Below are 27,431 nucleotides of genomic sequence, written 5' to 3'. Positions count from 1 at the left end.
GCAGTTTGATGAATGACAGTGTGATGATTCTGATGGTATTACTGTGGTAGTAGTCTATTGATGCACAGGATGTTGATTCTGGACTTGGTTACCCAGAGCTTGATAACAATAATGTAACCATATTCACATATACCCATTACCCTACCCATTACCATTACATATACCCACTAATGATATGGGATTACATGTATCATTGACTAAGTATATGTAAATGTCAATGTTGCTTAAAATATTAAAATAGTTCATTACCTCACTATGGTATTCCTTTTTATCATGTATTTTGATTGTGTATTTAAACAAATGTATAGAGACCAGTTTGTGACCTAACTGGCTTTGGTCTAGTTCTCATTTAAGGCTCACAATCACCTCACACAATGAAATAGTATGGGTATATTATACATTTTCTGAATCTTTACAGTCCTGTGAGTATTCCAGTTTTTGTGTTTTGTGTCCCTGATATTCCTAGATGCCACAGGGCTAAAAGAAAGTATATAGTTTAGGCGAACATTGCAGAAAGATGTGTGTTATTGACGGGTTGAAGAGCTCAAGTGACCTCTATATTTGTGAGAAATATCCACAACAGGGCTTGAATGAAAGCTAAGAAGGTCCCCTTTAAAATTATACCAAAGACAATATTATAGAACATTGAAAAATGTCCTGACCATGAGGCTAAACCAGGATATGCACCAGCGTCTAAAATGCAATTTAGTTTAGCGGGTGGTTAACTTCATGAGCTGATAACTGTGATACAGCTGCCACTCAGGAATGGTTATCATACCAAAATATCATCTGCAGACATGGGTCCTTTCAAAAATTATAAGTAAGTTTTGCCACCTTGAGTGTACCGAAATATCGTCTGGCCCATGGACTAAAAGGGTAGGAGTGAAACCAGTTTGTAGTTTTCAACCTGGGATGGGTTGAGTGTAGGTTTTTTGAGCAGCAAGGTGACCCAAGCTTGCTTAAATGCGGTGGGGAACACACCCCTTGTAAGCGAGGAGTTGATGATATGTGTGACTGCAGGGTTGAGTGCGGGGGAAATGTAATGATCAGACTGTCCCAGGGATGCCCAAGCTACGGAATGCAATGCATCAGAAATTACACTGTAACATTGATCCAACACTGTCATATCTGGTGGCGACATGGATAAGATAAGATAAGATAAGATAAGATAAGATCAGATCAGATCAGATCAGATCAGATCAGATCAGATCAGATCAGATCAGATAAGATAAGATAAGATAAGATAAGATACTTTATTGTCATTGTGCACACAACGAAATTACATTTGGTGACTCTCAGACCACCAGCACTAGACAAGGTAAATGATTAAAAAACAAGATTAAAAACAAGGACAAACAACATTTAGTATAAACAAGTGAGGGGGTAAAAAATAAGTGAGGTAGCAAAACAATGAAAATGAGACAATAAAAGATAGCAGCAGCTTTTAAAGTTAAAAAATGTGCATGGGATTATTGTACATAGTTGTCCATATTGCAGTGGCTTTAGTAGCAGTTAGTCCTCAGCAGCTTTAGGCAGGTGTGTGTGGGGGGGCAATGGAGGCTACAGCTCTGGGGAAGAAGCTGTTTCTCAGCCTGTTAGTCTGGGTTTTGATGGTGTGGTATCTTTTCCCTGATGGCAAGGGAACAAACAGACAGTGACCTGGGTGTGTTGTGTGTTTGCTGATGTTGCTGGCTTTCCTCTGTAGGCGGCCAGCATACACAGCATCCAGGTTTGGGAGCACAGCTCCCACTATCCTCTGTGCTGTCTTTACCACCTGGGCCATGTCCTTCCTATTCTCTGTTGTGCAGCTGGCATACCATACTGTGACACATTGACAGAGGATGCTTTTTATAGTGCTTCTGTAAAAGTTGACCAGGAGCTGAGAGGGGAGACCGGCTTGTTTAAGTTTCCTGAGGAGGATAAGTCTCTGTTGTGCTTTCTTCACCAGGTGGGAGGTGCTGAGGTGTAGTTATGTGGATTCCCAGGAGTTTGATGTTATCCACAATATGAACCTCTTCACTGTTTATGTGCAGTGGGGGTGGGGTGGTCTTCCTGGATCTCCTAAAGTCCACAATGATCTCCTTTGTTTTACTTGTGTTCAGGACCAGGTTATTGTCTGAACCCCACCCAGCCAGATGTTGGACCTCCTTTCTGTAGTGTGTCTCCTTGTTGTTGGTTATGAGTCCCACTATAGTGGCGTCATCAGCAAACTTCACTATAGTGTTGGAGGAGTGAAAGGGGGTACAATCGTGGGGAAAAGGGTGAAGAGGGCTGGACTGAGCACACAGCCCTGCGGCATACCTGTGTTCAGGATGAGGGTTGAAGATGTATGGTTACCTGTCCTGACATTTTGTGGTCTGTGAGGGAGAAAGTCCATAATCCATGAACAGATTGAGGTGGTTAATTCTAGGCTGCTGAGTTTGTGTACCAGTTTATGGGGGATTATTGTATGGAAAGTGGAGCTGAAGTCAATAAAAAGCATCCTGACATATGTGTTTGGATGCTCCAGGTGGGACAGGGCTGTATGAAGTGTAACTGAGACTGCGTCCTCTGTAGATCTGTTCCCCTGATAGGCAAATTGGTGGCTGTCCAGATCTGTGGAGATGACGTCCTTGATGTGAGAGAGTATAATCCTCTCAAAGCACTTCATAATAACTGGGATCAGGGCAATTGGGCGATAGTCATTGAGGCAGTTGACTGCTGTCTTCTTGGGTAAAGGTACAATGGTGGTGGATTTAAGGCAAGTGGGGACTACAGCTTGTTGTAAGGAGAGGTTGAAGATGTCGGTGAACACCCCTGTTAGTTGGTCAGCGCATGTCTTCAGTGTGCGGCCCGACACCCTGTCTGGTCCTGCCAGCAGGTTAAACCTTGGTAGAGTCTTATTCAGGTTGGCATGGTTAAAGTCACTGAGTAACAACACCACCGAATCTGAATGCAGGTTTTCAATATCCGTAATGTGGCTTTCTAACATCTGGGCAGCAGCTGATGCCCCAGTTTGCAGTGGAACATAGACAGTGATCAGTATGATGGAGGAAAATCCTGTGGCAGGGAGCAGGGTCTCCACATGATGGTGAGTAACTCACTCCATAAAGTATTATCTATTATGCATGGCCATGGACTAAAACCAACTGACAACGTAAGTGGACAGAAGCTCCCGACGCAGCTTTCACCCAACTAAAACAGAGTTTGGCTACCACACCTATATTATGACTGCCCGATGCAGACAGACCATTCACACAGACTGTGGATGAAAAGGCAGCCTTTATGACATCTGTTCTTTTACAAGAACATGGGGAAAACAATGACCAGTGGCATATTTTTCCTCAATATTAGACAGTGCAGCATTGGACCTGTCTCTCTGTCTGAGAGTAATAGCTGCAGCAGAGAAAGCCATAGTTGCATCATGGGATATAGTGGGTTATCAGAAAGTTAAACTATTGGTACCCCATTCAGTGGCCTCTATTCTGCAAGAGCAGAAAACAGCTAATTTGTCTCCAGCGCTGGCTGGGATACAAAAACATTCTCTTATCTTTGCCGAATGTCGAGATCAAACGCTGCACAGCTCTAAATCCTGCCACCCTGCCTCCTACTGCTGAAGATGGGGAACATCATGATTGTTTGGCCACGACTGTGCAAGTTTGCAGCACATGAGTGGTTTTACAGGAAATACTCATTGACTTTGACTATGTATGGTATGTTGATGGATCTGCTAGAATAAAACCCAGTCACAGTGCAAAATGAAGTACGAGATGCAGCAGTGGGTGATCATGACATCACTAAAAGTGCGTGCCTCCAAGGCCATTCATCTGTAAAGACAGTGGAACTCTTTGATTTAACCCAAGCTTGCAAACTAGCAGAAGAGAAAACATTGACTGTGTACACTGACAGCATATATGCTTTAGGAGTTTTCCATGATTTTGGCACACTGTGGAAACAACCGGGGTTTTTGACCTCTACAGGCAAGCCCATATCACATGGTCCTTGGATTAATTAACAGCCATTACACTCCCCGCAGCTCTTCCTGTCCGTAAATGGGAGGCTCACGCAACCAACAATGAGACGGTATCACAAGGTAATGCTTGAGCAAGACACAGCTGCAAAATCAGCAGGACAACCGAACATGTATTGCAGACGCCACAAATGACTGGGACTCTGTTAGTACCCTGAAAGAGCCAGCGACAGTGCAGGCCCATGCTAATAAGACAGAGAGAGCAGCCTTGCACATTTGTAAATAACATATGACAGTCTGAGGACGGACGTCCTTGCCTGCCCAAGTGTTCGTTTCTTTTTTATGCAAAATGGAAAGCTCATGTGTCAAAAGGATACCAATTGGGTGGCCAATTACCCCACTCTTCCGAGCCATCCCGGTCTCTGCTCCACCCCCTCTGCTGATCCGGGGAGGGTTGCAGACTACCATGTCCCCTCCAATACATGTGGCGTCACCAGCCGCTTCTTTTCACCTGACAGTGAGGAGTTTCACCAGGGGGACATAGCGCATGGGAGGATCACGCTATTCCCCCCAGGTCCTCCCTCCCCCCTTGACAGGCGCCCTGACCGTCCAGAGAAGGCGCTAGTGCAGCGACCAGGACACATACCCACACCCGTCTACCCCCCCGCAGACACGGCCGATTGTGTCTGTAGTGACGCCTGACTAAGCCAGAGGTAACACAGGGATTTGAACCGCAAATCCCCTTGTTGGTAGGCAACGGAATAGACCGCTACGCCACCCCGACACCTCTTCTTCCTCTTTTTTAAAAAATTCTTTTAAGCAAGTGTTATTTTCAATTTTCAAACACAAACCAATACAATCAATGGGACAAACAATGGACCCACAACTACAACACCCTCTGACCCCCACTGTCCACCCACCCTTCCCACCAAGGAATACAATATCCCCCACCAACTGCCACCCCGCCTGGCATGCCACCCGAAATAACATGAATTAAATCAAACCGTAACGAAAGCTGACCCAGAGTGTCAGCTCCTTGTGTTCCTCGACTGGACCGCTATTTGGACCCCTCGAACTGGCTGCCCTTCAGCCACTGGGCCCTTCTGCCTTGCAGTCTTGTCATCAGTCCCTCATCCATTACTTTCTAAATAAATGCCATCAAACTTACGTTTCCTATACACGTGTCATGTTTCCCAATCCAGCCCTCAAGCCCCCCCCCCCCGTTCTGTAGATTTTCATTGTAATCCTGTATAGGGTTGGCCTAGGGTAGACCTGCTTGTACTTACTCAGCCATCCATCCATCCATTATCCAAACCGCTTATCCTGCTCTCAGTGATGATGGAGACTATCCCAGCAGTCATTGGGCGGCAGGCGGGGAGACACCCTGGACAGACCACCAGTCTGTCACACAGGGCCCACACACACACACACACACACACACACACACACACACACACACACTCACACACACACTCACACACACTCACACACTCACACACACATTCATACCTAGGGACAATGTAGTACGGCCGATTCACCTGACCTACATGTCTTTGGACTGTGGGAGGAAACCAGAGCCACTGGAGGAAACCCACACAGACAAGGGGAGAACATGCAAACTCCACACAGAGGATGACCCGGGTTGACAAGGTTGGACTACCCTGGGGCTCAAACCCAGGACCCTTTTGCTGTCAGGCGACTGAGCTAACCACCGCGCCACCGTGCCGCCAGTATAGAAACCCCAGAACATTAAATCAGTTCATCTTATATTGCCAGTTTCAGTCGTTATGTATCTGTACTGTCGATAAGGGCGGGGACACCTGCAGTCAGCTGAGACTGATGAAGTTACTTAGATGATGATGAAACGTTTCTCCCACTGAACTCTGTGTCTGAATGAACTGACTTAACTTCCTGGAATACACCTCCGGCTTGGTCGGGCGTCCCTACAGACACAATTGGCCATGTCTGCAGGTGGGAAGCCAGATGTGGGTATGTGTCCTGGTCACTGGACTAACATCTCCTGTGGTCAGTCGGGGCACCTGTTCGACGTGGAGGGGGGAATTGGGGGGAATAGCGTCATCCTCCCACGCGCTATGTCCCCCTGGCAAAACTCCTCACTGTCAGGTGAAAAGAAGCATATGGCAACTCCACATGTATGGGAGGAGGCCTGTGGTAGTCTGCAGGGGGATCGGCAGGATCGGCAGGAGGGGTGCAGCAGCAACCAGGACGGCTCGGAAGAGTGGGGTAATTGGCCCGGATACAATTAGGGAGAAAAAGGGGGAAAAGCCAGAAAAAACAAAACTTTCTGGAGTACCTGTGCGTGTATGCATATGTTTGTTATGTCCTGGAGGGGGCAGGAAATATGGTTCACATTTGCATGTTGTAGTTCTGTGTATCCCAGGAATCTCTTTGTGCACAGTGCACACACAATACAACACATGTATGTAACACAATGTGCGGCTGAATCAGTCTGTACATGAAGTTTATGTGTGGTACTGACCAGTGAATAAGTGGGAGCAGGCCTTCCTGAGTTTTACCGCCTGGTCAAAGAGTTTGCGAGCACTTCGGTTGGAGCTGGGGATTATTCTCTGTCTCATGGCCTTGATGCCTTGCCTGCTGTCAGGGTTGAGGAAGATGACGATGGGTAACCACTGGGTGTAGCTGAGGGTGCCCACTGCCTTAGGGGTCACATCTAGCAGGGCGTGCTTGTCCTGCACAGGGTGATAAAAGTTGACATTAGATCCTGGATTTTATATCTAGTTTTGTAAGACGGCAGCCAAATGCAGCAGAGCTGATGTAGCTCCCTAACGCAGCGCTATAAACCCAGAGCGTCATCAAGCGCTAAAACTGATGACCCTCAAATCATTGTACATCCATCCATCCATCATCCAAACCGCCTATCCTGCTCTCAGGGTGGCGGGGATGCTGGAGACTATCCCAGTAGTCACTGGGCGGCAGGCGGGGAGACACCCTGGAATGGCCACTAAATTGTGGGAGGAAACCGGAGCCACCGGCAGAAACCCACACAGACACGGGGAGAACATGCAAACTCCACACGGAGGATGACCCGGGATGACCGCCAAGGTTGGACTACCCCAGGGCTCGAACCCAGGACCTTCCTGCTGTGGAGCGACCGCGCTAACCACTGCGGCATCATTGTACATATAACGTTATATATCAAACATATAGTTTTCCAAGCAGTCTTCTGCAGTCCTGCTGGTGGCAGTGCCAACACACGGTGGGCTGGTGGCAGTGCCAACATGTCGTGGGCTGGCGGCAGTGCCAACATGTCGTGGGCTGGTGGCAGTGCCAACACACGGTGGGCTGGTGGCAGTGCCAACACATGGTGGGCTGGTGGCAGTGCCAACACATCGTGGGCTGGTGGCAGTGCCAACACACGGTGGGCGGGTGGCAGTGCCAACACACGGTGGGCTGGTGGCAGTGCCAACACATCATGGGCTGGTGGCAGTGCCAACACACGGTGGGCTGGTGGCAGTGCCAACACATCGTGGGCTGGTGGCAGTGTCAACACATGGAAGGCTGGTGGCAGTGCCAACACACAGTGGGCGGGTGGCAGTGCCAACACGTTGTGGGCTGGTGGCAGTGCCAACACACGGTGGGGTGGTGGCAGTGCCAACACACGGTGGGCAGGTGGCCAACTGTAAATGACTTACTAGAGGCAAGAGAAGTTCGGTTATGGTACAAGTTGTGTTATGTTTGTTACAGTTGAAGTTACTGTGGCAAGTAAGATAATATATTTATCATCAACTAGAGTGAACCCTTTACCTCCGTGGAGGCTGTGTCTGATTAAAGTTCGCACACTGGCTCAACTCAATGACAAATCACATAAAATGCAGCAAAAATACAACAAGAGGCAAACTGTTAAAAAACATATGCAAATTGATACCAGCTACATTCTGCTACAAAGCAGCAGCCGTCTCATTTTGGAATCAAACTCTCCATGTTTTGTAGAGTTTGTGCCACAAAAGATTCAGTTGCATCATCAAGCACACAATTAATAAATGTATTTTCTCAAAAATACTTCTCACACAAGGGATTACAAAAGCACTAAAAGCACTACAGAAGGACCTACTTTCACAATGCATTTTGTGATGCATTGTATATATACATACACACACACACACACACACTCACACACACACACGTGTATATATATATATATATATATATATATATATATATATATATATATACACACACACACATTTTTGTGCATACATGAACTCTCATATATTTCAAAACACGATGACAGTCACTAAACTGTCACCGTGTTGCTGAACCACTGGTTGTGTCGCTATGTGTTGTTGGGTGCCTGCAAGAAAGTTTGTGTACCTGTTCAATGATTTGTCGGATGGTGTTGAGGCGCACCACACCTGAGGACTTCTCAGTCCCTGCGTCTTTCGGCTCTGTTTCTGTCAACAGGGTGCAGACACAACACACATTTAAAGCAGTTTTGAAAGAACGTGCATTTTTAAGATAAATACATGGTTTTGGCCCAAGTTCAATCTTAAAATTCCAGACCTTGTTTTCCAGACTTGGAGACAAGATCTGGAATTCCAGGAGTAATAACAATAACAAATACTTTTCCCAAACAGATAGAGAGCACATTACTTGTTTTTTTTTATAACTGGCAGTTTTTGGTGCCTGTAGTGTCAATTGTGCTGTATGCAGGTTTAATTTACTAGTGCCACACTGTCATTCCAGTTCCAGCTGGTGCTTTATAAATAAAATAATAATCATAATAATAATAGTAAAATAATAATAATAATGATAATTATAATAGTGATGAAAATAATAATAACAACAATAATGATGATGATGATGATGATAATAATAATAATAATACTGATATCTAACAAGAGCAGTGAAATGCTGGGCACTTCAGTGTTCACACTTCACATGTCACACTTATTAGCCGACAAGTTAACGATTCAGTCATGAAACCATAAGAGCACTTCATTTAGGAAAATGTCAATTTTTTCCCAACCAAATATTAAGAAACCCTTTCAGCCAACTATAATAAAATAGATGTGAAAAATCTGACTCAGTTTTGATGGAAAAGTATTGTCCAAGGAAACATTAACTGACAGCAGACATACTAGTGGTCTAGTTTCAGAGTTTGCCCTGCTGTTGGATTCAGAAAATAGAAAAAAAAGAATAAAAATTAGGGGGTTTTTTTTCCCCCTACTTTTCTGTACTTTCCAGACCCTGTAGATACACAGGCATGCAGCAGTTCCCACAAATTCACACAAAAATATAAACAGAGTAAAAGAGACTTACTGGCAATCACAAACAGATCAGGCATCTCATTGGCCAGCCTCTTGTTGGCAGCATCAGCAATTGGGCCGAACAGCACCACAGGCCGCCTGAAACCAGCTGGAAGGTCAGAGAAGTTCACTGTTAGCAGAGCCACATAGAGTATACAGCCTTTGCAGTTACTAAACATATGTTATTAACATATTTGTATGTATACATACATACATGCCAAATTAACATAAAAAATAACATTGAGAATTAATTTAAAGACCCCCTTCCAATGAAAATCAAGTTTTCAATGTCCATGTGGCATTAGGGTAATATTTCAAGACATCAGGGGCAAACTAAGCAGTCGATGCCATGGCTGAGCATATCTGCTTTGAAACTGCAGTGTACCAGGGACAGTCTCAAAAAATGGATTCAGTCAGGCAGGATTTCACACGTCACAATCCAAAACAACCAATCCCGTTAATGGACGAGCTGGTGCTTTACATATCATTATGTGCACCCGCTTCGGCAATGCGAGCTAGAGAAGAAGCCAGCCTACTCATTGCAATTTTTAAGTTTCACTGCTTTCAAAACAATGATCGAGGTGTGGTTTTTTTTTTGGTTTTTTTTTTGGCTGCAAATTTACTAAAGGAGAAACAGTGAGCCTTCATTTATTACCAGAGGATCAAAAAATCCAAGAGAAATGGGTGCAGAAATGGGTGGAAAAATCCTAACATCCCCGTCAAACTTCTAGAGAAAACACAGGTTTGCAGTAGCCATTTTCAAGAGCACTGTTTTGAAATTCTATCTCAAAAACAGATGGGTTTTCCACAAAACTTATATTTGAAGCCCACTCCCCTCCATTCACCCTGAGGACTCAGCGAGTACGAGCCAACATGTTTGTCATCTGCCAAGTTTATTATCTCCACCGCGTGGTACCCTGGAGGGGATACTGTGTTTGGTTGAGTGTGCGTGTGTGTGTATTGGTCCGCAGCTAATCTCGCATACTACTAAATATACTAAAAGCATACTATTTTTGTGCAGTTATGACTGTTTGATCAAGAACCTCTGGTGTTTGTGGTGATTCAAAACCTTTGAAAAACGTTTGTTCTCGCTACCGCCACGCCCTCTCTTCACTCACCCTGTAGCTCATTTGACCAATGCTGCTTTGTCACTACCCAATCTGAGACAACCGTAGATGTGAGTCGTGCATGAGACAACTCGTGCATGTGTTTCTAATGTTGTAGCGAGCCTGAGAGCGATACATAAAACACATTACCATTCTGATACATCCACTTGTACACGACCCTGCGCTATTCCTCTTCGGAATGGGTTTCCGGTTAGACCATGTATGGCTGAATTACTCTTATGTTACCACTTGCCATTTTGTAGCATACAGTAGCAAGCAACGTAGAGAACAAGGGGTCCTCCCTATAGTCCCCGGGTCCTATAGTCCCCGGGTCCTATGTTCCCCGCTTTGTATGAGACAGGGGAATAGCGGACCTTTTTGTATACAGAGGGCCCTATATTCCCCACTTTTCCCCAAAAGGGTCCTATGTTCCCCGTTTTGTATGTGCAGGGGAACATAGGACCTTTCTTTATAAAAAGGGTCCTATGTTCCCCGGGTGCCCTAGGGGAACATAGGACCCTTTTTATAAAGAAAGGTCCTATGTTCCCCGGTCAGCAGGTTTGACGCTGTTTGGCGCAAAAAGTGCATTTTCAATAATGCATTATTTAGGGCAGATTATTAAGAAGACAATGAATCATACGATTCCTATTTTTGTATCACAAAAACGAATTCACAAAGTCCAGGTTGGCTAAAGTATGTGGAAACTTTCGACACTACACCAATTTCAACTTATTAGGCTATAGCCTATATTTGGGCGCATAACCCACCCCGGTAGTTCTCTGATATTTATGCGTGAAATGTGTCACTTATCGAGGAAAATGTGCCTCGCCGAGTAGGTGAGCTGGCTCGTCTGTGTCTGAATGTAATATAGTAAGCCTATGTTCCTTGAGCAACTGTACCCGGGCATAGCTCAGTCGGTAGAGCTCTCGCCTATGGATCGCAAGGTCGTGAGTTCGATCCCGGGTGCCGCCAACTCAGCGTATGAGTAGCACATTGCGCGAGAAGTGCTGGGAGCTGAGGATAGGTGTTGTGTTCCGTCCTCAGCAGTCCATCTCCCAGAGGTCTAGCGCATTGTACCAGGGATAGACTCCTGCAAAAGCTGGCTGATACCGACAATAGGCCAATTCCGACCCACTTCTTCTATGTTCCCTAGAAAGCCGTCGTTCCCATCATAACCACACCAGCTTATTGGGAAAAGCATCTGACAGATATTAGATAGAAACCATCTGCTCAGTAAGGCCCTTTAAGCATCATAATTGTAATGATAATAATAATAGCCTAATAATAATAATAATAATGATGATGATGATGATGATGATGATAATAATAATAATAATAATAATAACAATATAGACTTATATTAGAAATGCTAAAAATTGGATAATTGAAATATTTATAATTATAAAGTAGGCTAATATAGCATGGTAATAACAATAAAATAATAACAATATCTGCCTGGTCTCTTAAGATTCTAAGATGCTGTATGCTACAGAAATAACGGGACATAGGCCTAGGCTAATGAATACGCCTTTTTGACAAAATATGAATGAAAGGCTAATCAACAACGCTAAAGCTGAATCACAAAACACATATTGCTCGAAAAATAATTTATAAATAGCCAAATGCACACATGATTTCGAGTTTGGAAATATTTAAGACTTGTTGTGGATGTGTGGTCATCTGCACGCAAGTTTCCTGGCGTTCTAAACCACATGATCAAAATTCACCAATGTCTAAACCGCCCGCCAACTTGCAACAATTTGCAACAATCGGTTGTTATCGGTGATAACTCGTGGACTCACTGTCATGTGCTTACTAGCCTACAAGAAGACAAACAATGGCGATAGTTATGGATGGTGATCGAGGGGGCAAAGTGTTGGTACATGAGAACTTCAGATATCAGAAGCACCGCACCAATCAAGACACCATTAGATGGAGGTGCTGGAGATGGAACTGTAGAGTGCCACTGATCACAAATAGATTTGAAGTGGAGGACGTGGATGCTAACATTATTGTGCACGATGTTGGGGAACACGTGCATCCCCCTGACGGAGAAATGGTGCACCGTGCAGAATTCCGACAGGGGGTGGTTGCAGAAGTTGCGAGGGAGCCAACAGTCCCAAACAGAAGGATCTATAATGCGCAAAGGGTCCTGCAGCGTCGGCAATGTCAAATCCAGGGTTTTAGCCCCTCTTTGTTGAGTAGCCTAATGGACTAGGACTACTCATTTTGATTTTTTGAAGAAGAAAAAAGCCTTAACGTTAGGCTAGTTAGGCCTTGGAGATTTTTGTTTTAGACCATGCCTTTTCTGGGGGGCTTCTGCCATAGACCAACCCTTTTTCAGCCAAGCTTTTACTAGAAGCATTTTGTTATTAATAGCCTATTATCAGCATTACTATTGATAGTATTATGCCTGTAATTGTTATTTGTTATTAGGCCTCTTTTATAATTAGGCTATTATTATTATTATTATTATTATTATTATCATTATTATTATTAGGCTGTTATTATTATTATTATTATTATTATTATTATGTATTATTTCTTATTATTATTATTGATATTATTACTATTACTATTATTATTATTATTATGATTAAAGAAGAACATCAAAGGATGTAAGGTAGCACTCATCAAATGAAAAAAAGACACAATTCTCTATTTTACCATTTCATTGTTTGGCATCAGTCATTAACTTGGCCGGGTGGTCTTCTTCAGAAACCTTAATGACTGATGCCAGACAATAAAATGGTGAAATAGAGGACTGCCTCTGTTATTTTTTTACCATTTGGTGAGTGTTACCTTACATCCTTTGATGTTCGTCTTTGATTCATGTTTTTGGTTTAGCACCTCCACAAGCCTTTAGTTTTTTGAGAAGCACATATTATTATTATTATTAGGCAATTAGCCTATTGTGTAAGGTAGGCGGCCCCCGTTGATGGATACTTTGTGCTGGTCCAAAATTTCAAGTCCTGGTCTAAGTTCTCTGCCTAAAAAGTTCATCATTAAAGTCTTTTTGAAAGAAAGTCTGCCAAGTGATTTAATATGGAAAACGATCTGCAAAGTAACAAGAAAGTGGCTGAAGTGTCCAGTGCTGTGCAAACTGGACTCTGAGCGAAGGTGGAAATGGCTACTGGTTATACTGGTAGGCGGGCCTACTGCAAGACAAACTTGCGTTGATTGCCGACTGTCCATGCTGAGCCGGAGAGCCAACTAACTAGGCCTACTGCAGTACATTTTGGTAAGAAATAACAATAAAGCAAATTACAGCCTCCTCTATAGGCCGAATTTGGATACGCACTCAAGGTGGCCTGCGATATACAACAGCCAACAATGGTAATACGGCCTAATTTAATCAGCGGAGGAATAGATTGTCGTAGCCTACAACTCAGCCATGACCCAGGTTTTTATTATTTTGGACCCGTTAAGGAAATAATTTGCAAAAAGGGTTCTAAGTTCCCCGGTTTGTTCCTCGATTGGCAATAGCGGGGAATATAGGACCCTTTATTTGGAAAAAGGTCCTATGTTCCCCTGGAAACAGCGGGGAATATAGGACCCTTTTTCAGAAAGAGGGTCCTATGTTCCCCGGTGTCTATTGCAACGGGGATTATAGGACCTTTTTAGGGGAAAACGGGGAATATGGGACCCTTTTTTTTCGAAAGGGTCCTATGTTCCCCGATCGGGGAACATAGGACCCGGGGCATATAGGACCCGGGGACTATAGGCACGGCCCCGAGAACAAGGGAGACTTCTGGTGGCGTAATGAGTGGGTAGGCAAAAGATTTTAGTGGTCTCTGTCAATTGTTAAATAATTCGATAAAAAAATGGTGCTTTGGCATCTACATTGCCCATTTTGTTCAGTTTGGAACAGATAATCGTTCTGGCAGTGGATTTTTCTATTACTATGTCTTCTTGACATAGTAGTAGAAATGTGTTAAGGGTGCTAACATGATGGCTAACACCGACCAAGTTAACTCCACCACCTTGGACAATGTTGTTCTCAGTCCTGTTAAATCACTTTTAGTTGATATAGCATCTGAGCTAACATCACTGAAAGAGGACATTTGAGCTCACATGGATGCTAAAATAGACACTTTGGCAATGTTTCTGAGGTCCGAAATTGCATCGATATGGACAGAACTGCAAGATGACTTAGCATCAATCAGATCCGATGCTGGGACTCTGTCTAGCCGCATGACAGAACTGGAAAAGGAAGCAAATTACTGGTCGGATGAGACAACATCCCTGGAGCATAAGCTACAAAGTCTAAACAACAGGTGGCTTTCCTATGTGATAATTGTGACGATTTGGGGGGAGGGGGGTAATGCAGGAACAATTTGAGATTATTGGTCTAAAATGGTTGTGAGACCAGCTATGTTATGGTTTGGAGACAGTGACATTGATGAAAAGACAGCAGGCAGAGCTGGAGGTGGCAGAGTTGAAGATGCTAAGATTTTCATTGGGAGTGATGAAGATGGACAGGATTAGGAATGATTATATTAGAGGGGCAGCTCAGGTTGGACGGTTTGGACACAAAGCAAGAGAGGCAAGCTTGAGATGGTTTGGACATGTGTGGAGGAGAGATGCTGGGTATATTGGGAGAAGGATACTGAATATGGAGCTGCCAGGGAAGAGGAAAAGAGGAGGTTTATGGATGTGGTGAGAGAGGACATGCAGGTGACTGGTGTGACAGAGGAAGATGCAGAGGACAGGAAGAGATGAAAACGGATGATCCGCGGTGGCAACCCCTAACAGGAGCAGCCAAAAGTAGTAGTAGTAGCAGTAGTAGTAGCAGTGGTAGTAGTAGTAGTAGGTCTACGTGAAGGCATAGAGGGACTAGGTCCAATTGACTTCATTACTGACCTGCTCAAATATGTTCTGCAACTAGAAGAAATACAGAGCACACCATTTCCTGCTGCTGCGTCCCCAATCTGGAGAGAGGCCATGTCCCTTCATTGTTCATGTACACTATTTTAATCTCAAGGAGGACATTATGCAATGCACAAGACAAGCGTGTCCACTTCTCTACAATGGCCAAGGATTTCTACTATTCCCAGACTACACCGCTGCTGTAGCTAAAAAGACAGCGGCATTCGATGAGGCCAAGAAACTGCTCCGAGATCGCCAGGGGGTAAAATATGGTCTGCTTTTCCCTGTGTGATTTAGGATTACACATAATGGAAACCAGTCTATGTTCTATACTCCCAAAGAGGCAATATTTTTAATCCGGTGCGATATCCTGGTCACCTAGTCAGCTCATGTTGGTTTAATGTTATTAACCAGTATTGGGGCCACTCCTTTTTATTATTTACTTCCTCCCTCTTGGCAACATCTTCCATCTCTATGGTATCAATTCTCACTGCTATGCTGATGATACACAGCTTTACAAGTCCACTAAGCCCACTTCCACACTCCCCTCCAGTACTCTCACTGCTTGTCTCCATAATATACAGATATGGATGACTAACAGTTATCTGAAATTCAACAGTAGTAAAACTGAGCTACTCCTCATTGACACTAAATCTACACTCTCAAAAACTAATATTTTCTCACTCCCCATTGCTGAAGCCACCATACCTGTCTCCACTCAGGCAAAGAGTCTTGATTTTATCCTAGATAGTACCCTCTCCTTTCCCAGTCATATAATCAATGTCTCCCAGACTGACTTTTTCCATCTGCAAAACAGACTACGCCCTGCTTTAACACAACACTCCACGGACATCTTAGTCAATGCTTTGGTCATATCACGCATTGACTACTGCAGTGTGATCTTGGCAGGCATCCCCAACAAACTTATTCACCAACTTCAACTCATCCAGAATTCTGCAGCATAGAATTACACATTCAATGTCCACTGATCATGTCTCTCCCCTGCCAATTCAACTACACTGGCTTCCTCTGTCACAGTGGATTAATTTTAAAATTTTATAATTAACATTTAAAGCTACTTAATCTATACCCTGCTTATCTGTGATTTAAGCAGGGTATAGATTATGTAGCTTTGAATTCTGTAATGGAGTTCAGACTTAAACTCCGTCTTGCTCCTTGCGGTCTTCACCAACAGGTCTATTGGCACTACCAGTCATCAACCTCAGCACAATGGGTGCCAGGGCTTTCTCCTATGCTAACCTCAAACTCTGCAACTCGATTCCCCATCACATCCGCTTACTGGACTCCATTACAGAATTCAAAACTACTCTTAAAACCCACCTTTTTAAACTAGCATACTCAATTTAACAGCATTAACAACATCAAACTCCACTGGATTTGTCAAAAACAAGCACTCTTCTTTTAATCATCATTGTCTTTTTAACATTCTTTATTCTAAGCCTTCTCAGACCCCAGATAGGGTGGTATCATTTGCCACAGAAAAGGCTTTCGACCGGGTAGAGTGGGACTACCTTTTTTTTACTTTGCGAAAATTTGGTTTTGGTGATAATTTCATATCCTGGTTCAGATTGTACTCATCCCCGAAGGCCTCAATACATACCATTGATATAATCGCTTCTTCTTTCAAGTTATGCAGAGGAACTAGACAGGGTTGCTCTTTAAGCCTCTTGCTCTTTGTGATAGTAAAAGAAACTCTGGCCATAGCTCTGTGTAGTGACCACAACATCTGTGGTATTCATAGAGAACAGAAACATAAAGTATCACTTTTTACTGATTTGTTGGTTTTTGCATCTGACCCCTTAATCTGCATCCCTATGATCTTAACATTATTGGAGGATTTTGGATTTTTTTCCGGATACACATTCAACTTTCATAAAAGTGAATTAATCCCAATTACCTCCGCAGCAGACAAATCTCTGCTTAGCTCTCTTCCATTCAAGATTCCAACTAGCAAATTTACTTATTTTGGCACTGTTGTAACACGGAGATATAATGATGTTTTTAAATGTAACTTTCTAACTCTGTTAGGCTGTACTAAACTTGATCTGGAATGCTGGTCTGGGCTCTATCTCTCACAGGTCGTATTAATGCAGTTAGAATGAACGTCTTACCCAAAATGTTATACCTTTTTCAAGCTATACCAGTTTATATCAAAAACTTATTCTTCTCTTCGCTGGATAAATTTATTTCATCATTTATTTGGAATGGAAAAAATGACTCGCAATGCAGTCCTTCAGAAACCCTGTGAGGCTGGTAGAATGGCCTTACCAAGTTTATAGCAACATTACTGGCCTTGTGATGTAAGGACACTGTCCTTTTGGCAGTCTAAGTTCACAGGCACCAAAATTCCATGTTGGTTAGCCTTTGACATGTCATCTGTCTCTCATGTATCTTTGCACTCGCCTCTCTGCTCAGCACTCCCTTGGGCTTACTCTATATCCAGATTTACCGATAACCCAGCCATATGTGAGTCTATTAAGATTTGGAAACAATTTAGACGGGCTTTCAAATTTAAAGATCTCCCTATTGGTACCCCTATTACAAAAAACAAAAAACAGTCTCTATTTCTGATGGAGCCTTTGAGCTTTGGAGACTTAATGGAATATTCACTTTGGACGACCTATTGATGACGATTTTATGTCTTTCCATCAGCTGTCTGAGAAGTTTAATTTACGTGGAAGTCACTTTTTCAGATAGTTGCAGATTCATGGTTTTACTCAATCTAAATTTAATAATTTCCCAGTTCTGCTTCCAAAGATTCAATTGGAGCACATTCTTGAAATTAATCCTTCTGAAAAAGGGTACGTCAGTAAATTTAATTATGCAATTAATACTTTTGGCCAAATACCACTTGAAATCCTAAAACAATCGATGGGAGAGTGATATGAAAATGTCCATTCCAGAGGAAACTTGGGATCTAGTAATTAAGAGGAGATTCTCCTCCTCTATATGCACAAGACATGGCATAATCCAGTTGTACTGCCTTCATTGGTGAAAAGAGAAATTGGCTCAAAATAACCCAGATTTAGATCCAACATATGACAGGTGCAAACAAGCCACTGCAAGTCTCTTACATACTGGTCCTGCCTGAAACTAACTCAGTTCCCGCATTCCATCTTTGAGGCCTTCGCCGCTGTTTTACATTTCCCACTTGAACCTTCTCCTCTGAGGGCCATCTTTGGGGTCGTTCCAGCTGGTGCACATTTAAATGCTACTCAGGCAACTCTGCTAGCTAGGTGATTGATACTGTTCAAATGAAAGGAGGCTTCCCCTCCTACTTTCACACATTGGACTGCAGAGGTTATGCAGTCATTGAAATGAGAAAAGATCAGATATACCATGAGAGGATCCATCCATCCATTATCCAAACCGCTTCTCCTGCTCTCAGGGCCACGGGGATGCTGGAGCCTATCCCAGCAGTCATTGGACAGCAGGCGGGGACACACCATGAGAGGATCTATATCCAAATTCCACTCAACATGGAAGCCCTTTTTAGACTTTGTGGAGGAGTTAGATGCTGGTGTTTGTGGTGGCTGGGGTTGATGGGTTGCAATCCAGTTCTAAACCCTTTCTCTTCTATTCTCTGTTTCCTTTTTGCTTATATATTTACTCATTTTTTTCTAGTTAATTTTTCCCCTTTTCTTTTGTTCATTTAGTTGATGCTTGCTACTGTTACTTGTTTACAAGTAACAAGCATAAAAGTAAAAGTTTTAGTGGGTTTGATACGGTTTAATTTAATTCATGTTATTTCGGGTGGCATGCCAGGCGGGGTGGGGGTGTGGTGGGGGATGTTGTATGGGTCTGTGGGGAGGGTGGGTGGCAGCAGGTTTGGGTTGTAGTTATGGGTGTGTTTTGAAAATTGCAAATTGGAAAAAAAAAACAACCCTTGTTTAAAAAAACAGAACAAACAGAAGTTACAGTGATCGATGAGCAGTCGACGGTGAGCAGGTATGCGAGCAGCGGAGGGGTGGGGGGATCTGAATTGAGGGCCGGGATAATTTGTATATTCATAGATTCTGGATTTTTTAATAAGGTAGAAAGAGCAGATGTGATTATAAGGATTTTAACAAGAGAATTGAACTTACTTTTCAGAGAAAAAACATCATCAGACAATTTATGAAATCACACAGAGCATTTTTTATGTCTTAAGACATGACTGAAGGGGGTCTTTAAAATCCATTATACCATTATAACGGCACAATTCTGCCCGCCCAGTTCATTCAATTTTTGGAAGACTACTACCTATGCTCACTACAACAAGGGCTGACCTCTACGCCCAGAACCTCTAGGTCCAGACTTCTCTCAGCCGGCTCAAAAATGGTAGACTGAACCTCTTCCTTCAATCAGGGCTGCAGACCTGCTTAGTCCATTAGAAAGCCTTCCCAGGCCTACCGTAATCCAGGGATGGCCCTAAGCATAAGTGTGATGCTGACTTGTGGCATTGTCTTGCTATTTTGCATTCTGAATTGCACATTATGTGTTGCTATTGGTGATATACACGGTTGCATACTTTACATTATCCACATCATTTATATTCCTGATTCATTTGACTGTTGGTGATCTGCCTGTTATGGGCTGACATTAACTTCACTTGTCATGACATGCACTCATGCCTACACTGTTTTACTGTTCGATGCTGTAAAACGCCGGTAGGTTCACACATGAACACATCTGCTGATTGTTGACTCGTGTGTAAGTGGCTGTGGGTGAAAGCATCTGCTGAATAAGACAATGGAAAACTGCTCAAGTGAAAGTGTAGCTGAACTGCATCTGTACCGTCTCATAGCAACAGCAACTCCACACAGCACTGATGCCACATTACTATACAAACACTCTCACTCATGAGAGATCTGCAAATCAACTTTTTCTTTTCTTTTAAAGATTTTCCCCCTTTTTCTCCCAATTGTACCTGTCCAATTACCCCACTCTTCCGAGTCGTCCTGGGCTCTGCTCCAACCCCCCCGCCGCCGATCCCGGGAGGGCTGCAGACTACCACATGCCTCTTCCGATACATGTGGAGTCACCAGCCGCTTCTTTTCACCTGACAGCGAGGAGTTTCACCAGGGGGACGTCGTGCATGAGAGGATCGCGCTATTCCCCCCAGTTCCCCCTCCCCCGTGAACAGGTGCCCCGACTGACCAGAGGAGGCGCTGGTGCAGCGACCAGGACGCGATATTATGAACCCTACATAGCCCTCGCCAAAATCCCGTACCCTGTCCCAAATCTCGCGAACGGACGCCGGATTTCCGCTGCGTTGCTAAGGAAACAATCAACTATCAACTCGGTGCGAAGCAAAGCTAACGTTAGCTACCTTCAATTTTGTAATTTTGTATTTTTCGCAATTTTGGACAGCTGGCTGCTTTTGTAATTTTGGACTGCTGGCTGTCAACAACAGAACGGAGGTAAGTAACGTTAGTTGTCTGAAAATGAACATATATCTAATAAATAGACTTTCTCACATTTAAGAAAGCTGATCAGTAAGTTGTTACCTGTGTATAAAAAGCAATCTCACTATTTACCAGCTAGCTAACTTACTGCACAAGTAGAGTTGACTTTGTGAAGGAAAGTGAGGTTTAACATGCCAAAACGCGCACTCCAGATGAACTTCCCCTCGCTGCACACCCATAAGTCCCTTCCTATCTCTCTCGCCCCCTCTCTCTCTCGACCCGCACGCACGCGCGCGCACGCACGCACGCACACACACACACACACTTTCTGTCTGCTCATCCCCTACTTCCTTTTGCTTTACAGAAATGGCAGATATTCTTTGCTGTCAGATTTGCAAGCCCACTCAGATTGCAGAGGAGAAAGCAAAAGAGCTCGAGGTTAGGTGCAAGTATTTTTTTAAGAGTAGTGTAGTGTAATAAGCTGACACTTATTTAAAGATGAACCAACAAAACATTTGAAAATATTCGTTTTGATTGTTTTGCTCACCATGTTACCCCATATTGTGGCAGTCATAATTCACTGTTGTTACCGTATTGATTTGCCACAGTCCAAATCTCATCTTTACACTGCTATCTCGAACCCACTCGCCATTTCATGCAGTCATATCTGTCGATTGGGTTGAAATTATGATTGTGAGGGAAAGAATAGCCTTAAGTTGACTAACCTAACAATTTTAGGTTACAAGGTCTGCCTCTGCTCCTTGGATACGTTATTGGTATTATATTAATGTTGATTGTGGATAACTTAGACAGGTTAAATTGTGGGTGTACAGCGTTTCCTTGATGAGCGCTAACCCCATAACAACATGTTTTCGCGTTGCTACGGTGGCGCACACGTGACAAAGCCAGAAACGGGATTTTAGCGAGGCCTATGTAGGGTTCATAATATCGCGACCAGGACACATACCCACATCCAGCTTCCCAACCGTGGACACAGCCAATTGTGTCTGTAGGGACGCCCAACCAAACTGCAGGTAACACGGGGATTCGAACCGGCGATCCCAGTGTTGGTAGGCAATGGATTAGACCGCTACACTACCCGGACGTCCGCAAATCAACTTTTTTAACCTGGTTACCATTTGTCAGTGCTGAAGCAATATTAAGAGCTCTTATTTTGTAATTACAACCCCCCCACCCCCAAAAACCCCAAAAAACAAACAAAACAGTATTGACGGTGTAGAACCCCACCCCACCCCCCAAATACAACCCCCACACCCCCCAAAAAACAAAAACAAAAAAAAACAGTATTGACAGTGTAGAGTTAATTGTGTATTTTTACACAATTAACTCTATTAACTTTAATTAACCGGGTGTATTTTTAGACAGCATGCCACCTGGGCAAATGGTTCACTGTAATGCACCTACTCCTGTGTATTTCATCTCTTCTGTTCACTGTCTGTGCTGTTTTGTGTGTCGCGTCATACCCTCTCGCAGCACAACCCTCTCGTATGCTGGGAAGTGGGGGGCGACACACTGGTTGCTCAGGTCATCTTGGCTCCTCTTGAGGTTCTTCTTCTGAGCTGCCCGCTGGCCCCGCATCCGCCAGAAATCAGCTCGGTCCCCAGCGCTGACCTTCAGGGGGCTCTGGACCGTGGCCATCTGCTCCGCTCTGAGACAGGGGAGGAGAGAGGAGGACGAGAGATAAGGGGGGGATGGGTGGGGGTTACATTTTTCCACAAATTGTTTTAAAAAGAAACAAAAAGAAGAAAAAAAAGAAAGAAAAAAAAACTAAACGAGTGAGGAGAGCTCTGTAGGGTCTGTTGTCCTGGGGACTTGATCAGCAGTGTTGAGCCATTGCGACACAGAGAGAGCAGATGTAGACTAAAGTGAGAGAGATCTGGAAGATCAGAAAGTGAGACAGAGACAGGGGAATGCAGGTGTTATCGAGCACGTGTCACAACGTTAGATGATGACCAAACACAGGAACGGGGACGGACAAAGTGAGAGAAAGAATGAAAGAAGGCAAAAAGGGAAAAAAATCAGCTTAAAGTTTAGGAAAAACTATTTTTTTCTGAAGTATTTTTTTTCCTTTCTTTGTTAAAACGAGTATTAAAAAGCGGTGCTATCTGGCCTTCCATGATGTCCTGTACATTACCGCATCACTCCACATGTAAAAGAGTAGCTGGTTGCATCTGCAGGTTTCTATAGGAGATGACTCTCATGAGCTAACCGGAGTAACATGAGCTAATGAACTGTTTCTCTGAGGGACACTTCTTTGCTGCAAGGCTCTGTCCAGCACAACATGCTGCCGTGCTCATGACACCAGTCATAGTCGCACTTCTAGAGCCACGACAAGGTGAGGTATTTGGAGAAGTTAACATCAAATAACAGCAAACTTCACCAAATACCTCACCTTGTCTTGGCTCCAAAAGTGGGACTATAACTGGTGTCATGAGGAGCAGTGGAAATGCGTTCCCTGGAGGGATGAATCACGCTTCACTATCTGGCAGTCTCACCAACCAGTCTGGGTTTGGTGGATCCCAGGAGAGTGCTACCTGCCTGAATATACTAGTCCACTACTACTTTTGGCTGCTACTGTTAGGATTCGCCACAGCGGATCATCCGTTTCCATCTCTTCCTGTCCTCTGCATCCTACTCTGTCACACCAACCACCTGCATGTCTTCCCTCACCACATCCATAAACTTCCTCTTCTCCTCTTCCCTGGCAGCTCCATCTTCAGCATCCTTCTCCCAATATACCCAGCACCTCTCCTCCACACATGTCCAAACCATCTCAATCTTGTCTCTCTTGCTTTGTCTCCAAACCGTCCAACTTGAGCTGTCCCTCTAATATACTCATTCCTAATCCTGTCCTTCTTCATCACTCCCAATGAAAGTCTTATCATCTTCAACTCTGCCACCTCCAGCTCCACCTCCTGTCTTTTCATCACTGCCACTGTCTCCAAACCATACAACATAGCTGGTCTCACTACCATCTTGTAAACCCTCCCTTTAACTCTTCTTGCTGGTACCCTTCTGTCACACATCACTCCTGACACTCTTCTCCAACCACTCTACCCTGCCTGCACTCTCTTCTTCACCTCTCTTCTACACTCCCCGTTACTTTGGACAGTTGACCCAAGTATTTAAACTCAAGCATTCATCACCTCTACTCCTTGCATCCTCACCATTCCACTGTCCTCCCTCTCATTCACGCATGCCTGAATATATAGTGCCAACCGTTGAGATTGGTGAAGGAGGAATAATGGTCTGGGACTGTTTTTCATGGTTTGGGCTAGGCCCCTTATCCAGTTAGAGGAAATCTTGATGCTACAGCAGACAATGGCTTTCTAGATACTTGTGTGCTTCCAACTGTGTGGCAGCAGTTTGAGGAAGACCACTTCCTGTTTCAGCATGACACTGCCCCTGTGCACAAAGCAAACATCATGACATGGTTTGCTGAGTTTGGTGTAGAAGAACTTTTTTGTGAAAGGTGGGGAACTCAGCGAGCTGGACTCAAACTCTGTGGAGCAACAGGTGATGGCTGTCCTTCAGTCTAAGGGAATTGAAGATGACAACAGCAACACTGAGGCATGCCACCCTCTCCCTTAGAAAAATAAGAGTGATAAATCAGCCATAATAATAAGGTTTTCAAACGCATAAGAAAGAAAGAAAGCATAGAAATGCACTGCTAAGGCAAGGACAAAAGCTGATGGGCTCAGATGTCTATGGACATCTGACTAAAAGGAATGTGGACATCGCCAGAAAGGCACATTTCCTGAGAAAGCAGAGGAAGATCCAGTCTACATGGTCAGCAAACTGCAACATCTTCATCAGACTGAAGGGAACGCCAGTAGAGGGGAAAGTGCAGGTCATCAGAGACAAAGAGGAATTGGACAAATACCAGCGAGTCCAAAAGAACAACACAACAAGGTAATGAGAAAAGCTTAAATGGTGACTAAATAAAACACACTACATACATCCATGACAAGTTCTGACAAATCATTCTTCTCCATTTGGAGACAATGATGAATAGCAAACAACAAGGATTACAGAATATGGTAAACCCGGATCGAAATATTCAAGGATGGGATGGAAGAAACGCATCCTGGAACAAATCAAAAAGTTATGTTTGTTTGTGGGGGTTTCAATATAGAGCTTTTAAAATCCAAATAAGAATAAAACAAGACACGAATTTATCAATGCAATGTACAGCATGACCTGGTATCCAAAAATCACTACACCTAACTGCACCATGCTAATATATAATATTAATAATATAACAAGATTATATATATATATATATATATATATATATATATATATATATATATATATATATAACAAGATAATATAACAAATGTTATGGAAGACAATATAGACAGAAGGCTATTAATAAAGGACATCAGTGACTTTTACCAGTATTTGCAGTCTATAACAGTAACTACAAGAAGGATGAGGATGCCATAACTTGAAATACAAGTGAGTAAGACAAACGAACCCATGAATGCATTTAGAAATTAATTAATAACACAAAATTGGAGAATAATATAGGATGAAGATGTCAACAAAGCATATGACACATTCTTAAAAATATTCAAATCATTATAAGACAAAAATTGCCCATAAAACAATACAGTAGGAAACAAATTATACAGATAGTCCATGGATCATAAAGGGATTACAAAATGCTTGCAAAAAGAATTCTCTATATATAAAGTATAGAACTAAAGACACAGAAAAGAAATATAAAAATTATAAAAATACGTTTACTCATTAAATTATAAAAATAAATTTACTCATTAAATTATAAAATTATAAAAATACATTTAAAAAATTATAAAAATATAAACAAATTATAAAAATAAATTTACGCATTAAATAATGATCATTTATCATTATTTAAGAAGGAATACTATACTAAGATATTAGAGACTAATAATAACAACATGGGAAAAACAAGGCACATTCTGGCTCATGAAGCACTGTACACACTATATTGTTCACTTGTCTTGGCATATCTGAGTTACTGCATGGAGGTATGGGGTAACACCTACAAAATCAACCTACACCCATTATGCATACTGGAATAAAGGGTCATGAGGATAATTAACAAGGTAGGATTTGGTGAGCACACTAACAAGCTGTTTTTAGTCACATGCCTTGAAGTTCATGGATCTCGTAGAATTAAAACAGCACAAATAATGTATATAGCAAGACATAATTTACTAGTGGATAATATACAAAACTGTTCTTCAACAGAGGGGAGAGGTTACAATTTGAGAGGAAAGTCTGATTTAAAGAAACTGTGTTCGTACAACTACGGAAAATAGCTGGAAACAGATGACCCGCTGTGGCGACCCCTAATGGGAGCAGCCGAAAGTAGTAGTAGTAGTAGTAGTAGTAGTAGTAGTAGTAGTAGTGTTCCAGCAGATGAATAACATAACTTCTGAAATAAGTAATAACTTTATGCATGCTCAATAATCCAGGTAAGAAAATCAAAGAAAGTTGAATCAGTTCATCTGGATACAATGTTTATTGACAAGCAATAAGTTATGTATTGAGGTGTTTTTGAACAACAAGCTAGTCACTGTTGGGTTTTTTTTTTCTGTGTCACCATGCTAACTTCTACATTCTAAGGTTACCTGCTCTTACTGGGGATGATGCCCTGGTCCTGTAGTTGCTTGTCCTTGCCAGTGCGTATTGCCAGCCAGTTGCCCAGCTTGCCATCATAGAGGGTGTCCACCACCTTGAAGATCTCTCCTCGTCTAAAGGCCAGGCTCTGAGGGGTCTCCTTCTCATATTCAAAATGGGTTCGAATAAAAAAAGAGTCGCAGCAGCCAGACACCAGGATGTCACTGTAGACTAGAAAGATGAAGAGGAGAGAGATGGAAATATTCGATCAGGATAAATAAACGAGATAGGCTAAAGATAAGAGGCTTTGAGGAAATGTAGTTGGAAGGAAAGAAGGTGGGAATAAGCAGCAGACTTGTCCATTTGCCCACTATGTGTTACATGATAAACACTGGAAAATGTGGTGTGTTACCATCTAGACCAGGGGTCGGGAACCTTTTTGACTGGGAGAGCCATAAAAGCCAAATATTTCTAAATATATTTCATTGAGAGCCATATAGTATTTTTAACGTATAATAAATTAAATATGTCTTACTTTTAATGCGACTTCTGGTGCTGCATGGTTTTGCTGATGGCCTTGTAGTCTGGTTCATACGTGGTGAGGTTGAGCTTCATGCAGGCGTTGAGGCTTCCATCAGTTAAACGTGAGCGTAGGTTGGTCTTAATGTTCCTCATATGCGAGAAAGACTGTTCACATGCATATGTAGAGCCAAACATGGTCAATACTGCAATACTCACACGCTGCATTGTGTGGTATGTCACAGGAAGCTCGTTCCAAGTTTTAAGAATCAGCTGGTCTTCAGGTTGAAGATTTTTAATTTCTGTCCACTTGTGTTCCCTCGCCAGCTCTGCTCGCTGTCGCGCAAGACTTTCCAACTCTCCATTAAGTGACTTGAACTTACTCATCCACATGTCTGATGCCTTCAGGTCAGCAACTTCCAGCTCAAAGTCTCCGATAGAGACCCCGGGGATGCATGTCAGGTCGATTTTGTCCACTGCACACTCATGTGGATGAGTGATGAACTTGAAAAGACCAGTGCGCGCACGAAATTCTCCAAAACGTGCTTTGAATGACTGCAGGAGATTGAACGTAAAGCCAGCTAGCTGCTGGAGATCCAGATGTTGAGTGGAGTCACTTGCTAAGCATGCATCTCTAAATTGTTGCAGTCTTTCAAAG

At 43.1% G+C, this 27,431-nt stretch overlaps 1 protein-coding gene across 1 annotated transcript in view; it reads right to left on the bottom strand.

The window, feature by feature from the left end:
• The window catches only part of LOC130111823 (tight junction protein ZO-2-like), a 178,819-nt gene that overhangs the window by 25,925 nt on the left and 125,463 nt on the right, over positions 1-27,431 (bottom strand). Inside the window, exons 14-18 of the mRNA XM_056279117.1 lie at positions 26,266-26,485; positions 22,105-22,289; positions 9,251-9,346; positions 8,303-8,382; positions 6,450-6,660 (exon numbers count right to left, since the gene is read on the bottom strand). Coding sequence (XP_056135092.1) covers positions 6,450-6,660; positions 8,303-8,382; positions 9,251-9,346; positions 22,105-22,289; positions 26,266-26,485 — 792 coding nt within the window. The remainder of the gene's footprint in view (positions 1-6,449; positions 6,661-8,302; positions 8,383-9,250; positions 9,347-22,104; positions 22,290-26,265; positions 26,486-27,431) is intronic.

Source organism: Lampris incognitus, chromosome 1 (assembly GCF_029633865.1).
Source record: "Lampris incognitus isolate fLamInc1 chromosome 1, fLamInc1.hap2, whole genome shotgun sequence".
NCBI lineage: Eukaryota > Metazoa > Chordata > Actinopteri > Lampriformes > Lampridae > Lampris > Lampris incognitus.
The sequence above is the reverse complement of the archived record's forward strand: the minus strand, read 5'-3'. Positions and strand labels throughout refer to the sequence as shown.